This window comes from Nycticebus coucang, chromosome 22 (genome assembly GCF_027406575.1).
Source record: "Nycticebus coucang isolate mNycCou1 chromosome 22, mNycCou1.pri, whole genome shotgun sequence".
Taxonomy (NCBI): domain Eukaryota; kingdom Metazoa; phylum Chordata; class Mammalia; order Primates; family Lorisidae; genus Nycticebus; species Nycticebus coucang.
Genome location: NC_069801.1, coordinates 9,184,302 through 9,199,945, shown reverse-complemented (window position 1 = coordinate 9,199,945; position 15,644 = coordinate 9,184,302). Strand labels below are relative to the sequence as shown.

At 42.3% G+C, this 15,644-nt stretch overlaps 1 protein-coding gene across 7 annotated transcripts in view; it reads right to left on the bottom strand.

Moving 5' to 3' along the window:
• VPS13D (vacuolar protein sorting 13 homolog D) overlaps positions 1-15,644 on the bottom strand; it is a 295,192-nt gene that overhangs the window by 45,353 nt on the left and 234,195 nt on the right. For 6 of the 7 annotated variants that reach the window (XM_053575036.1, XM_053575039.1, XM_053575040.1 and 3 more), the window contains 2 exons: positions 12,478-12,610; positions 8,988-9,183 (listed from right to left, as the gene is read on the bottom strand). In XM_053575036.1, the coding sequence (XP_053431011.1) occupies positions 8,988-9,183; positions 12,478-12,610 (329 nt within the window). The remainder of the gene's footprint in view (positions 1-8,987; positions 9,184-12,477; positions 12,611-15,644) is intronic. The other variant, XM_053575043.1, reaches the window with a different exon arrangement.

The window sequence follows — 15,644 nt, the reverse complement described above, 5'->3', positions numbered from 1 at the left end:
ATAGATATTCCTGCATAAAAATGAGTCATGGGATTTCAGATATGGAAAGGCTTTTCTCAAATACGTGTGTGCCTGAACACACACACTGCATTTTTTTTTTAAAAGATAGTTTTGAGCTTTCCATAAATTCCGTTACAATAAGAATGGCATTGTCTGAAGCCCTTGAGTAAAAGGGGAGTGTTTAGAGTTCAGCAAGAGGGAAGAAATCTTTCTCAGAAAATAGGATTTATCTGCTTGTGTTCCTGTGAGAGGAATTTTAACTTAAAAGGCATGAAGAACTGTTAAGATGTTTCTTAAAAATATCTTATCTTATAATTTCATCAGCATTAATATCAGACCCAAGTGAGACATCTGAAGTCATTTTTTTTTATTATTATTAAATCATAGCTGTGTACCTTGATATATTCATGGGGCATCATTCATTAGACATCTGAAGTCATTAACACAGTTTGTAATGTTATTTCTTCTTCTGGGGTTGCTCAAGTAGAAGAAGAATGAGGAGATGGTCCATCTACCCTAATCTTTCTCTGCAAATACCTGGCATGGCAAAATCACAAAGTGAGAATATACGGCTCTCGCCTCATAGACACCTGCGCAAGTGTGAGCAGAAGATAAAGCAGCTGCCACGGTATCCACTATGTCACCTTTGGATAACACGGGGGAGAGATCCACACTGGCTATCCCAAGTGGCAGATGGTTACCAAGCCAACAGACAGACAGGCCCGAAGATACAAAAACAGCACTCCAGGGTCAAACGAGTGCTGAGCTCTAGCTTTTTACCCTTAGCAACATACATGTCTTTATATGGAAGCTACCACAGCCTACCTCACCAATATTCGTGTCTTTGTATCAAAGCTACCACAGCCTATATCACCAATATTCGTGTCTTTGTATCAAAGCTACCACAGCCTATATCACCAATGTTTGTGTCTTTGTATCAAAGCTACCACAGCCTATATCACCAATATTCGTGTCTTTGTATCAAAGCTACCACAGCCTATATCACCAATATTCGTGTCTTTGTATCAAAGCTACCACAGCCTATATCACCAATATTCGTGTCTTTGTATCAAAGCTACCACAGCCTATATCACCAATATTCGTGTCTTTGTATCAAAGCTACCACAGCCTATATCACCAATATTTGTGTCTTTATATTTATGCTGCCAAAGCCTTCGGGACTCATATGGAAGGAGTAGCTTGAACTTCCTAAAGGAGCATGAGGAAGCAGCCATAGGATGGCATGGCACATCTTTCTGAAGGGTTTCATTTTATTAGGTAGCAAATAAAAATACTTACTTACTGAAACAATCATGGAATAAAATATCACATCCATTTACAGTTTTAAGATAAAATAGGAGGCTGGGTGCAGTGGCTCACGCCGGTTAATCCCAGCACTCTGGGAGGCTGAAGTGGGAGGATTGCTTGAGCTCTGGAGTTAGAGACTAGCCTGAGCAAAAGTGAGACCCCCATCTCTAAAAAAAATAGCCAGGCATTGTTATGGGTGCCTGTAATCTCAGCTATTCAGGTGGCTGAGGCAAGAGGATCACTTGAGCCCAAGAGTTTGATGTTGCTGTGAGCTATGATGCCATGGCCTTCTACACAGGGTGACAAAGGGAGAATCTGTCTCAAGAAAAATAAGAAAGAAAGAAAATTCATTTCATATCAAGAAGCATTGGCAGAAAGAGTTATTAACAAATTTTTGCTGGTGTCTTGGTTTTACTAAAAAAAGTCAAACATGCCCACCATAAAGCTCTTCTGTGAAATTAACCAAAAGCTCAGAACAACTAGAATTTACATCTATGTGCACAATACAAGGGTTTCAGAACCTTATCATTCCTGATGGCTATATTCTTAAACCCTGATCTATCATTAACCCCCTTATTTAATGCAAATAATGACATAAGCTCCAATATTCCTGAGCTTTGCTAAATTCGTTTAAATATTTTAGGTTCTGTGAACTCTTGAGTCTTGACTAAAAAGGTGAAGAAATATTTTGAAGGAAACTTCACAGCCCGGCTTCATAAATCTTCATCTACTTCCCTAAAATGTCATGTGCCCCAGTTGGATGAGGAGAAACAAACAAGCACACACACAGCAGAGTCGGAGACTTCTCTCTTCAAAGGTATTTTGCCTTCTTTTGTGAAATGGCTCCTCCGGGGTCTCCGCAGCTTTCTATCAAAGCATCTGTTCAAATACCACCAGCAGATACTACCACACTTACGCAGGGAACTGGGCACCGTCCCATGGCTTGGGGCCTTGCTTTGGCCTTGCTGTGTGAAGGGTGGCAGGCAGGCTTTGCACATGGCTACACGGCATGGCAAGTGTGGCTGCATCTGTGCCACTTTCATAAACTTTGCTTAGGAACAGACAAATGTGGCCTGATACACGTAGACAGAAAGATGCAACCTGAGCCAGCAGAATGTTGCCTTGGAAAAGGCTTCTTATTTCAGTTCCAAACCACACATATTTGTACAGTTAACAAATGCAGTGGGGGATATTGGTCCACAACATTTGTGGTTGAGGCCAAAGGCTTGCTGTCCTCCGCCCTCTTCTCTCCTCCACCCCCACCTGCCTTCCCAAGAACTATTAGGTTGCTTAGAAATATCAGAGGAAAGTTAGGTGAATGTCTTTTTGGAATGTCTGTACACTCCAACAAGAGAAACTTGGAAGTATTTTAATTTAAAAGAACATAAGGAGGGGGGCTCCCTATAAATAAAATCATGTTCAAATAAACACAAAAAGGAGCCAATGTTTCCTGTAAGGCCACTTTTCAGATGGATTACTGGAAGGAGTATTCTTTCACAGTTTTATGGCTTGCTTTGCTATCATCTGCTTAAAATTTGCGTCTTTTAAAACATAGATGCTAAGATCTAAGCCTTCATTTGGATGAAATATTACAAAGGAAGCAGAAAGTCTCATTCTAATTGCAGGCTCAGAGGCAGAACTCTTGGACTCTTAGGTTCTATTCCTGGCTTGGTCCCTGGGCTCGGGTCAACCCTCGGTCAGAATCTCACTTCTAATCCCTTCAAATCATTTGTTAGTCCCTGTTGTCTAAACAGTGGGGAAAAACCCTGAGTAACACCCCTGGATCCTGTTCAATCAACTGGGATGGTTGGAGATGATTATAACTCACTTCCAAGAAACCAGGGTGATTTATCCCTTAGGTAGAACCAGTATGTTCCTAAGAGATACAGTGTCATCAGAACAAACTGGCACTGAAACATTCCTCCACCTGCAAAGATCTCCATGTTCTTTTAATATGACTCAAAAATTATTTCTATAGATCATTATAGCTTCCACCTAAAATAATTCTGGTTGGCTTTTAAGCTCATGAGAGGTAGAATAAATAGGTATATTTATCTCCACTTTATAGAAGAAAAAAATTGAGGGTTGGACAGGCTAGGAATCTGACCTGTTATTTTCCAGATCAAGTGCTCTTTTCTAAAACATGGATCCTCATTAATAATCCTACTTTTGGACCTGGACAAGTAGACTCAGGGGCATTGATGAAAGGGCTACTTTTCCTTGCAGTAGAATCTGTAATGCTTTTTTAGTACAAAAAAGAATGCTGTGGGCTCAGTGCCCGTAGCTCAGTGGTTAGGGTACCAGTCACATGCACCAGGGCTGGTGGGTTTGAACTTGGCTAAGTCTGCTAAAAAACATCAATGACAACAACAAAAAAATAGCCCAGAGTTATGGCAGAGTTTAAGGCTGCATAATATTCCATAGTGTACATATACTACAATTTATTAATCCATTCATGGGTTGATGGACACTTGGGCTTCTTCCATGACTTAGCAATTATGAATTAGGCTGCAATAAACATTCTGGTACAATTATCTTTGTTATAATGTGATTTTTGGTCTTCTGGATATATACCCAGTAGAGGAATTGTAGGATCAAATGGCAGGTCTATTTTTAGATCTCTAAGTGTTCTCCAAACATCTTTCCAAAAGGAACGTATTAGTTTGCATTCCCACAGGCAGTGTAGAAGTATTCCCTTTTCTCCACATCCATGCCAACATCTCTGGTTTTGGGATTTTGTGATGTGGGCTAATCTTACTGGAGTTAGATGATATCTCAAAGTAGTTTTGATCTGCATTTCTCTGATGATTAAGGATGATGAGCATTTTTTCATATGTCTGTAGGCTGTGCACCTGTCTTCTTCAGAGAAGTTTCTCTTAAGTCCCTTGCCCACCCTGAGACAGGATCACTTGTTCTTTTCTTGCTAATATGTTTGAGTTCTCTATAGATTCTGGTCATTAAACCTTTGTCGAGACATAACCTGCAAATATCTTCTCCCATTCTGAGGGCTGTTTGCTTGCTTTACTTACCGTGTTCTTGGCTGTGCAGAAGCTTTTTAGATTGATCAGGTCCCAGTAGTGTATTTTTGAAGCTGCTTTAATTGCTGGGGGGGAGGGGGGTCCTCCACATAAAATATTCGCCCAGGCCAATTTCTTCAAGTGTTTTCCCTGCACTTTCTTCTAGTATTTTTATAGTTTCATGTCTTAAGTTTAAATCTTTAATCCAGTGAGTCTATCTTAGTTAATGGTGAAAGGTGTGGGTCCAGTTTCAGTCTTCTGCAGGTTGCCAGCGAGTTCACCCAGCACCATTTGTTAAATAGGGAATCTTTTCCCCACTGAAGGTTTTTAATTGGCTTGTCAAAGATCAAATAACGGTAAGTAGCTGGATTCATCTCTTGGTTCTCTATTCTGTTCCAGACATCTACCTCTCTGTTTTTGTGCCAGTACCATGCTGTTTTGATCATTATCGATTTATAGTATAGTCTGAGGTAAGGGAGTGTAATTCCTCCTGCTTTGTTTTTATTTCTGAGTAATGTCTTGGCTATTCAAGGTTTTTTCTGATTCCATATAAAACGAAGTATTATTTTTTCGAGATCTTTAAAGTATGACAGCGGAGCTTTAATAGGGATTGCATTAAAATTATATATTGCTTTGGGTAGTATGGACATTTTAACAATGTTGATTCTTCCCAGCCATGAGCATGGTATGTTTTTCCATTTGTTAACATCTTCAGCTATTTCTTTTCTTAGAGTTTCATAGTTCCCTTTATAGAGATCTTTCACGTCCTTCGTTAGGTAAACTCCCAAATATTTCATCTTCTTTGGCACTACTGTGAACGGTGCATTATAAGGGTACATGTGAAATTTACTAAATGTAGAATATAAATGTCTTAACACAATAACTAAGAAAATACCGTGAAGGCTATGTTAACCAGTTAGATGAAAATATTTTAAATTGTATATAAAACCAGCACATTGTACCCCACAATTGCATTAACGTACACAGCTATGATTTAATAAAAAAAAAAAAAAAAAAAGAATGCTGTGATCCACTGTGGTCCCCAGTTAGCCTGAGTCTAACATATATCCCACTCTGATAACATCTGTCATGGCTCTGCCTCTACTGACACCCCAGGAACAGAGACAGGGTATAAAAGCTTAATTCCTCTGCCTTTGAGCATCCATGTCCATAGGTTCATGCCTACCTGGCTGTTCTTCATTTATCACGTGGCTTTTGTTTCTAGGAGGAGTGAATAGTGAGGCAGAGACCTATTCCACTAAATCAGCAGTTAGACTTCAATTAGGCTGCACGATTTTTGTTTGCTTTGAGACAAGCTGCACAACGTTTCTGTATCTCAGGTGCCTCATCTACATGGAAATGTAAAACCCCAGTGGGCTGTGAGGAAGAATGGTTCCATGGTGCTATTGTTAGGCACCACTCCCAGTGAGGCACTTCCTAGCGAGTGTGGTGTCTGATGCTGAGATCCTGATAATGCGAAAGTGGCAGGCCAGAAGAACCAGAGAGAAAAAAATGTGTGATCGCCAAGACACAGAATCATGTCAGGGTTCATTTAGCTAACAGTGAAAGCAAAATCTTGAGTCAGTAGGAAAGAAATGGTGTAGCATGCTGGATATTGACACTGACTGACACAATGTGCAAGAGAAAGCTCCCAGCAGGCCCGGGCAATGCAGTGCAAGGCAGCAGTGCTGGGCAAAGAGTCAGGAGATGGGCCAAGTGTGAGCCTGGCTCTACCATCTCCAGCCAGCTGTGTGGTTGTGGATAAGTCACGTGACTTCTCTGAATTATCATGCCTTCGTTTCTTTCTTTCTTTTTTTTTTTTTTCTGAGACAGAGTCTCACTCTGTTGCCCTGGGTAGAGGTTATGGCGTCATCAACCATAGCTCACAGCAACCTTAAACTTGGGCTCAAGCGATCCTCTTGCCTTTGCCTTAGGAGTAGCTGGGACTAAAGGCACTGCCACAATGCCCAGCTAATTTTTCTAGCTTTAGTAGAGGTGGGGTCTTGCTCTTACTCAGGCTGGTCTCAAACTCCTGAGCTCTAGCAGTACACCTACCTCAGCCTCCTAGAGTGTTGGGATTATAGGCATGAGCCACCGTGCCTGGCCACGTCTTTGTTTGTAAATGAAGTGTGAAGACTCAGTGAGTGCACACATGGAGACACCCAGACAACGCCTGCCACCTCCCTGACAAGTCCCTTGGGTTTGGTGCTGCACACACTATTCCCGTCTACCTGGAATGTGCCTTACTCCTCTCTTCACCTGCCAACTCTACTTCAGGCTTCGTCTTCATACCACTTCCTAGAAGAGCCTGTCTTCCTTTTTTTTTCTGAGACAGGGTCTCACTATGTTGTCCTGGGTAGAATGCTGTGGCGTTGCAGCTCACAGCAACCTCAAACTCTTGGGCTTAAGCGATTCTCTTAGCTTAAGCCCAAGAGAATTAGCCTCCCAAGCAGCTGGGACTACAGGCGCCCGCCACAATGCCATGTTTATTTTATGTTTGCTGCCCTCCTAGATTGTCCTCTCTTTCAGACTATGGACAGTTTTGCTTTCTGCTCTCTTCCCAACCCTGAGATCACAGGGAGTTTTTAATCAATATTTACTGAGTAGAAATGAATGAATGATAGATGTGCACTGGCTGACACTACATGAGCTTCCATAGCAGTGCTGGACAACTGGAAACATGACAATGACAACTTTCTTTCTGCAGCATATTCTGGCTATGTTACTTATGCTCCTAAGAAGAATGAAAACCTCATCGAGACTTTCAATCTGATAATGTACAAAGTTCAAGTGATTTCTTTCTAGTCAACAGCATTAAGTTTACAGCACAAAATAATCTTTAAAAATTTTTAACACATATACCTTAAACCCTTTATGAAACAAATCAATCCATCCCTTGGCCATTTTGAGGTGTTAAGAATAAGGATGATTATTCAGGAACTCTTGGGGGGTCTTTCTGCTTTACTCACACTTCATTCACTTTTTTTTTTTTTTTTTTTTTGAGACAGAGTCTCATTATGTCACCCTCCATAGAGTGCCATGGTGTGACAGCTCGCAGAAACCTCAAACTTAAGCGAATCTCTTGCCTCAGCCTCCCGAGTAGCTGGGACCATAGGCGCCCACCACAACACCTGGCTATTTTTTTTTTGTTGAAGTTTTCATTGTTGTTTAGCTGGCCCGGGCTGGGTTCGAACCTGCCAGCCTCGGCGCCATAACCACTGTGCTATGGGCGCTGAGCCACTAAGTCGTCTTATCTTAACAAAGTACTGGAGGTGGATTTATTGGGTTTTGAGCAAAAACAGAAAAACTAACTGGAAAAACTTCTGAAGCCTCCTCCTGACTGCCCGCCCCTCCACACAACTTCATAAAGGCTTCAAAATACATTCAAGAATTGTTTTAGAGCTTTATATCTGAGAATAGAATGTTACTTAACTAAAGTAAACTCTACAGTCCTTTTTTTAAAAGCGGCTGCTTCCAGATGGAAAACATTCTGACAAAACACATTGCATGGCTCCAGCCTATAACCTAAGCATTTCCCATACTGCAGTAATGCATCTGCAGTAAGGTTTCCTGGTGACAGACAAATGGATTCATTTTAATTGGGGATGACTTCACTTCAAATCCTATTTGGGGGACCGATAGGGTGTGGACGTGGCCCAAGCCTTAGGCATTCTGAAAGGGCACACTGATTCACTCAGGGAACATCTATTATCGAGGCAGCAGCAAAATCCTTTTGGGCTTAAGGCGAGTCCAGGTTGGCTGGGAACTGAAACATTCATTATACCCCTTGTTGATAAGAATCCCCAATTAAGTGCTCTGGAAAAGAGATACTAAAACAGGCCACTAAAGCAAATAGCTAAGTTAAAGTGCTTGGATTCTGTGGTAGCTGGAGCTAAGGGGCTGTCCCTGATTTCCAGTCTCAGCTGATATCAATACAAGACAGAGGCCAGTCCTGGTGGCTCATGCCTGCAATCCCAGCATTTTGGGAAGCCAAGAGTTTGAGACAGGCTGAATATAGTAAGACACTATCTGTCTTTCTCTCTTAAAAAAAAAAAAAAAAAATCAGACAGTATCCCAAGCAGAACCGCTAACTTGCATGGGGGGTGCAGAGGTAGCTTTTTCTTTATGAGGTTGGGGGTACTGGATGGCACTTTCATTTTTTTTTGCAGTTTTTGGCTGGGGCTGGGTTTGAACCCGCTACCTCTGGCATATGGGGCCAGCACCCTACTCCTTTGAGCAACAGGCGCCGCCCTGGCACTTTCAAATAGAAGGAAAATTAAGAAGGAGTAGACTCACATGGTGAATTGCAACTGCTGAGATTCTAGAACTACACCACGGAGCCCAGAAGCAAGGACCCAGGCTATATAACCTGACAGCCTTCTTGACAGGCATGTGGGAACGGTCAACTTGGTGAACAGGGTGCTGGTAACAATGTAACCCTGTTTCTGACCTCTCTCATGAAGAAAAGTAACATTCCTGCCAGGTGTCTGTGCCTCGTTTTCATGTATTCATATTAGGCAGATCAGAAATTTTAGCTGCCAAGTATTCAAATTAAGAATCACATAACTAAGGGAGAAATTATATGATTAAACACATCAGTATGGAGAAGCAGCAGACCTGGACTAGAAATTGCAAAAGCCATCCTCCCCCACAAACACTGACCTGGGGCCACTGAGTGTGGCTGTGTCTCTCACCGCCTGGGCTGTTTCTGATGCAAAATCCAGGGCACCTGCCACTGGCTTGGTTACAGTGCCAACGAGCCCTTTCCCAAGGCCAGATATAAAACCGCTGACACCCCCTTCTGTTTTCACACCTTCCACTGTCGAGGTTATAACACTGGTCAATCCACCAATGATACCTAGTAAAAAAGACAAGGGCTATTGTAACCTGACCAAGGACAAAGGCAAAAGCATTTAAAGCCACACCCTCAATTCTATGCAACCAGAATGCTACCTTCAGGGGAATGTGCTAATCTCTGCACCAGACAGACCACAGACAGGCCAACTCACAGATAGGGAACCCAGGAGATTTGTGCATTAAGTCCAGCACCAGCAGATATACACTACTTAATAGTCAGAAGTAAAGTGTGCTCCACTTAAGAAACTCAAAGAAAAGCTGAGAGGTTGGGCTCAAAGGGTAGGGCATCAGGGGTGGTGGGTTTGAACCCGGCCCCGACCAAATTACAACAAAAAAATAGCCAGGCGTTGTGGCGGGCACCTGTAATCCCAGCTACTGGGGAGGCTGAGGCAAGAGAATTGCTTAAGCCCAAGAGCTGGATGTTGCTATGAGCTGTGATGCTACGGCACTCTACCAAGGGCAACAAAAGTGAAACTGTCTCTTAAAAAAAAAAAAAAGAAAGAAAGAAAGAAAAAGAAAAGCTGAGAAGTTAAGAGTGGCCACTTTTTCAACTTTAGAGATGGGCAATCAAGACAGGACACAGCTAGAGGATTAAGTCTAGAAGACAAGAAAATAGGGCCTGTGGCAAAAGTTTGAAGAATTTGGGATCCTAAGAAACATAAGGCAGAAAGAACTAAATACAGTCATCCCTCAGTATCCATTAGGGATTGGTTCCACAACAGTCCACAGATATCAAAATCTACTAATGCTAAGTCCCTCCTATAAAATCTCAGGGCATTTGCATATAACCTAAACACATCCCACTGTCATCTCTAGATTACTGGCAATACAATGCCCACACATCATTTCATTTGTGTGGATTCAACACAGTACTTGGTTTGTATGGCAAATTCAAGTTTTGATTTTTGGAATTTTGTAAAATTTTCTTTTCCCAAATACTTTTGATACATAGGTGGTTGAATCTAAAGATGTGGAACCTATGGATATGGAAAGCTGACTGTGTAAGTTTTCAGTTTTCAAAGAACACTAAGTGACTGGCCAACATCACTGAATGCCTGAAATGGGGTAAATGCTACTATATGCTTTGTTGAAATCAGGTGTGGGCAATTACAGTAAATGATGACATCTTCACGAAGGGTACCCCCAAAAGCTGCCAGAGCTAGCCAGGACCCTTGAAGGAGTCATTCCAGTTCATATCAAAAAGACATTCCAAACATTTTGGAAGTTGACAGCAATGGCTGCAAGAGCTTCAGAAAAGGCCAGGAGTTGGCAAAAGCTGGGGAGGTCACAGGCACTGCAGGGAAAAGGCAGGCTGTGTCCAGGGAGCATTTCCAGGACTTGTGCCAGGGACACTCACAGGATGTTTACCCTCTGACAGTGGGGGTGTGAGGAAGCTCTCTGGACTCTTTAGCTCTAGTGAGACAAATTGGTAAAGGAAACTCCTTGGGTGAGAATATACTAACAATTCACAACGTTTCTATTGGATTCTGGGTTCATTTGCTCTAGAGAGTCAATATCCTTTTCCCACATTTTTGAGTACTTGGCAGAGCATGCAAGCATGCACAGTACAGGAGTTCAGACTGGGATCTGAGACAGAACATTACTGAACCCAGGTCAAGCAGGGCTACAGAAACAACTGAGCACAACTCCCAGTTTAAGCCAAGGGGCCTGAGCAAATTCTGGAATAATCTCTAGGCTATTGATTTCATATAACCCAGAGCTCAATGGATTCTCTTTATAAGAGCCTACTGGCTCCTGGAGAGGCTATACATACAGGAATGATCCTTGGCAGGAGGTGACTTTGCAACCTTGAACAAATCATCCATTTTCTCAGCACATTTGTGTGCTCATCTAGAAAGTGAAGACAGTCAGTCATGCTTTCCCTCCACACCCCAAGGATGCGGGCCAGATAGAGGCAATTATACATAGCAAAGCATTTTGTAGTCATTAAGAAAGTCCTCTGATATTCTAATGCACCATCATTATTGTTACTAGAAAGAATTAAATCTTTAACCAAAATCTTTAAGCTGAACGGTCAACTTAAAAGTCTATAAACAGATTACTTTCAGACAGATTTTTACTTCTAGCCTGATGTCACCCTGGGGACTGCTCCCTTTACAGTTCCTTAGGAAAAGGAAAGGCCATTTTGACATAAAACTCACCACAGATAAACAAAAATCCTGTCCTAACACTGTGTCCTAAGCACAAATAGAAATATTATTTTTTATTATCTGTATTCCTTCCTCTTCCTCCAAATGCAGATGATCAAGACTTAGATAGCTTCAGATGATTCCTCAGGATCTGATATAAATAGCTCAATTCACTAACCATCACTATGCATGAGCTACATGCTGGTTGTCACGTGAGGCACGTAAGAATAAAGATGAACGTAAAATGGCCTTCCTGTTCTCCCGGCATTCACAATCTCTGAAGAGCAGCACACACACAGTTGGTAACATACACAACCCAGGGTACCACCTGTGTTCTATCCGCCATTCATTCCAACCAAGACAGTAGATCTGGGGAAATGTCCTTGGAGTTGGGAATTACAGGTTGAGTAGGATTTTGACAGGCAAGGAAATGAGGCAGAGGAGGAAAGGGCAGAAGGACTGTGGGTAAGGAGCTGGAGACACGTGTGTGGAGCAGTATGCACTCTATGTGGCTGACATGGAACATGGCTGAGGGACTGTGGCTGGAAAAATTGGCTGGGTTTATATTTCCAGGACCCCGAATGCTGCACTAAGTTGTTGAGAAAAAGGGAAAAAAAGGCAAATCAATCAGAATTAAAGTATTAAAAGTTGGAATTCAAACAAATTCAGAAACTGAACTTATTCATGCCAGCACCTACGTTTCTTGGGTACATACACAGAATTTAAATTTCAGTGAATGCACATTTATGCAGAACTGAAAAACATCTGAGCTACAAGCCCGGTCACTAATTTCTCATTTCAATTTCTTTGGGAGGAATGATCAGTAAGTAGAAGGCAGAGTCTTGAAGCAGCAGTTCCTTCCAGTTCTAAGAAGAGGTCTATGCCTTACGACATTCAGGAAGAGAAGCCAAGAGCAGGAAGGAACTGCAATGTACACAACATTCTAAGAATGAATAAGGAGTCTCACAGGCTGTCACATTTCAATTGCCAGGAGGATAAAATAAGGGAGCTTGCAAGGCTATCCAGTGCAGCAAGATACCGCCAGGATTTCCTGTTGACAGCTTTCTTTTACATATTTGCAAATCGAAGAATGCAAAGGCACCTCTGAGGGACTGAGACAGGAAAGCCCAACATACATGACTTACCATGAGCCAGGCCGTGGATCCCGGCTACGAGGTGCTCACCACTGGTGGCCGCGTGGTATCTGATGTACTCCCTCTCTGACTGATGCCGATTGTCCATTGTCTTCCCTAAGCCATCTGATAATGTCCCTGCAAACTGTAATGAATTAAAAATATAAGAGTTTGAAAGCCACAGTACTTATTAACTATTTTGATTATTTTAAATAACTGCTTTCCCTTGCTCCTAGCCAGGATTCAGTAAATAGTGATTAGAAACAGAGATTAACTGCTGAATTACATACACTGTCTGCCCTAAGTGAGTGATTCTCAAAAACCCTGATACTTACAAATTGTGAGATGCTTACAATAGGGAACTAAAGATTCGCAAAGCAAACGCTGAAAGTGTCTGATGACATTTACTTTTTACAATACTACTGCAAATTTACTAAAAAATTAAAAGTAAAACAGAATGGCCTTGAGCTTTGGATATCTATGATGGTAAGGACATAGGTTCTTTGCTCTAGAATCAGCGGGATCCAAAACAGAAAATGTGGCCAGCCTATAATCCTAGCCCTCTGGGAGGCTGAGGCAGGAAGATCCCTTGAGCTCAAGAGTTCAAGATCAGCCTGAGCAAGAGTGAGACCCCCATCTCTACCAAAAATAGAAAAATTAGCTGGGTGTCGTGGCTGGCACCCATAGTCCCAGTTACTCAGGAGGCTGAAGTAGGAGGATTGCTTGAGCCCAGGAGTTTGAGGTTGCAGTGAGCTACAATGATGCCACAGCACTCTATCTGGTGTGACAGAGTGAGACTATCTTTAATTAACAACAACAACAAAAAAAAAGGAAAGAAAAAGAAAATGTGTCATACTATTGCTTTAGCATCAAAATTTTGGAGAGGTCAACCTTGTTCACATAATGTCTTTTTTCATTCATTCAACAATTATTGAATGCTTATTAGATGCCAAGCTCCACTTATCAAAAGAAAGTAAGTAGATGGAAAGATGAACAGGTTAGGTTACCTTTTATAGGAAGCAGAAAACTTGAACTCATGACTATAAATGAAAACCCATCTTCCTCCACAAATCAGAGAGCTATTATTTATCTTGGCATAGGTAACAACCAGAAAAGTTGTCTTATCCATTAAAGCGGGATAAAAAGGACATAAAACTCTGTTTTGTCACAAGACAATTTGAAACGGTTTAAAGTGACAGTTAATAAACCACAGGGTACTTATCCTCATCATTCAGGCATAAAAACAGAAGGATATCAAATATATAATTAACCTGCTCAGGAAGGATCTACCAAAACAAGTGGTTTAAGTGCCAATGACCCGGGACTAACCTTTCAGAAAACTCACATGAATGTTAGATATATAGGGCTCAGTGAAAAGATTCAAGGCAAACAGGCTGCCTGAAAGACCTAGTACACAGGTGGCTTTCTAAGGGCCTGTTTCATTCTGGTTTGGCAAGCCAGGGCGTTGGTGGTGGTGGTGGTAGTGAGATAGATATACATTCATATGTATTTTTTGTTTGTTTTATTTTTTTTTTAAGACAGAGTCTCACTTTGTCGCCCTTGGTAGAGTGTTGTGGCCTCATGGCTCACAGAAACCTCAAACTCTTGGGCTCAAGCAATTATCTTGCCTCAGCCTTCCAAGTAGCTGGCACTACAAGCACCTGCCACTATGTCGCCTATTTTTATTTGTTTATTTTTTTTTGTGTGTGTGGTTTTTGGCCGGGGCTGGGTTTGAACCCGCCACCTCCAGCATATGGGACCGGTGCCCTTCCCCTTTGAGCCACAGGCGCCGCCCAAAACTTTTTTTTTGTGTGTGTGTGTGTGTGTGTGTTTTTTTTTTTTGGCCGGGGATGGGTTTGAACCCGCCACCTCCAGCATATGGGACCGGCGCCCTACTCCTTGAGCCACAGGCGCCGCCCTATGTCGCCTATTTTTAGACACAAGGTCTCGCTCGGACTCAGGCTGGACTCAAACCTGTGAGCTCAGGCAATCCACCCAGCTCGGCCTCCCAAAGTGCTGGGATTACAGCCATGAACCACTGCACCTAGTGTGTGTGTGTGTATATTTTTTGGGGGGCGGGGGGGACCGTGTCCTCCCTCCCTCTTCTTTTCTTCCATCCTTTTTAAGGCACAGGGTCTTGCTCAGTCACCAGGCTAGAGTGCAGTGGCATCATCATAGCTCACTGCAGCCTTGAACTCCTGGGCTCAAGCAATCCTCCCAACTTCAGCCTTTCAAAGTATGTTAGGGTTACAGGCCTGAGCCACTGTGCCTGGCCCTTAGACCTCTTGATACCAGTGGTGGATGATTTCTGGGCACAGCCGAGGGGCTAGAGAAAAGAGCAGCAATCCCAGGTAAAGCAATGGCTCCTGGAACAAGCTATGGGAAACTCATTTCTTCTCAGTCCCAGTGCTTCTGTGCTCTGGGGCAGTGATTACTAATCTTTCTGGAGGTGTAATCTCTATCACTGTATGTTTGATTTTTTTTGTCATTGTCTTAAGTTTCCCATCACTCCCTATCTAATTAAGAGGATTAATGTTAATGAAAATTAATTTTACAACTTCCTTTAGGACAACTGGAGACAGCAGGGGATGTTACAAAACCAGCCCTTCTGTAGGAGCTCTAGTCAGAGACCCAAATGGAGAGCGACAACAGTGTTGGACGAGGGCCACAAATGTGGGCATAGCAGACTCAAGTCCTCTCTCAACCGTCTGGAACTACATGATCCCGAACCTCCTTCTGCATCTGGAGCATGGTGATAGTACCTACTTTATCATGTGGCTGGAAGACTAGTGACAATTGCTCAGGGTCTAGCATCTAAGTTAGCAATTTTACTGTTATCAGACAGCTCCTAATCCAAGGAAAAACATGTTGGACTGTTTGAAGAAAGCCTTTCAAAGGTTTAGAATTATGGTCATTTCCAATACAATTTAATATAATAAAACTCTTGCTTTCCAGCAGATAAACACTGGCCTCCAAAGTAAGTTTTTGGAGTGGTACTATCTATAAAACAGTGTTGAACTTCATGATTTCCAAAATCTTTCCAGTTCTGAAAGTGCAACAGATCTACAACCCAAGGTAGAAAGTCTTTATTAAACACTTACTCTGGGCTCAAAACTGTTAAGGACACAAACAAATAACAGCCTTGGACCTTAGGGTCAAGAAGCTAACAGCCTCCCTGG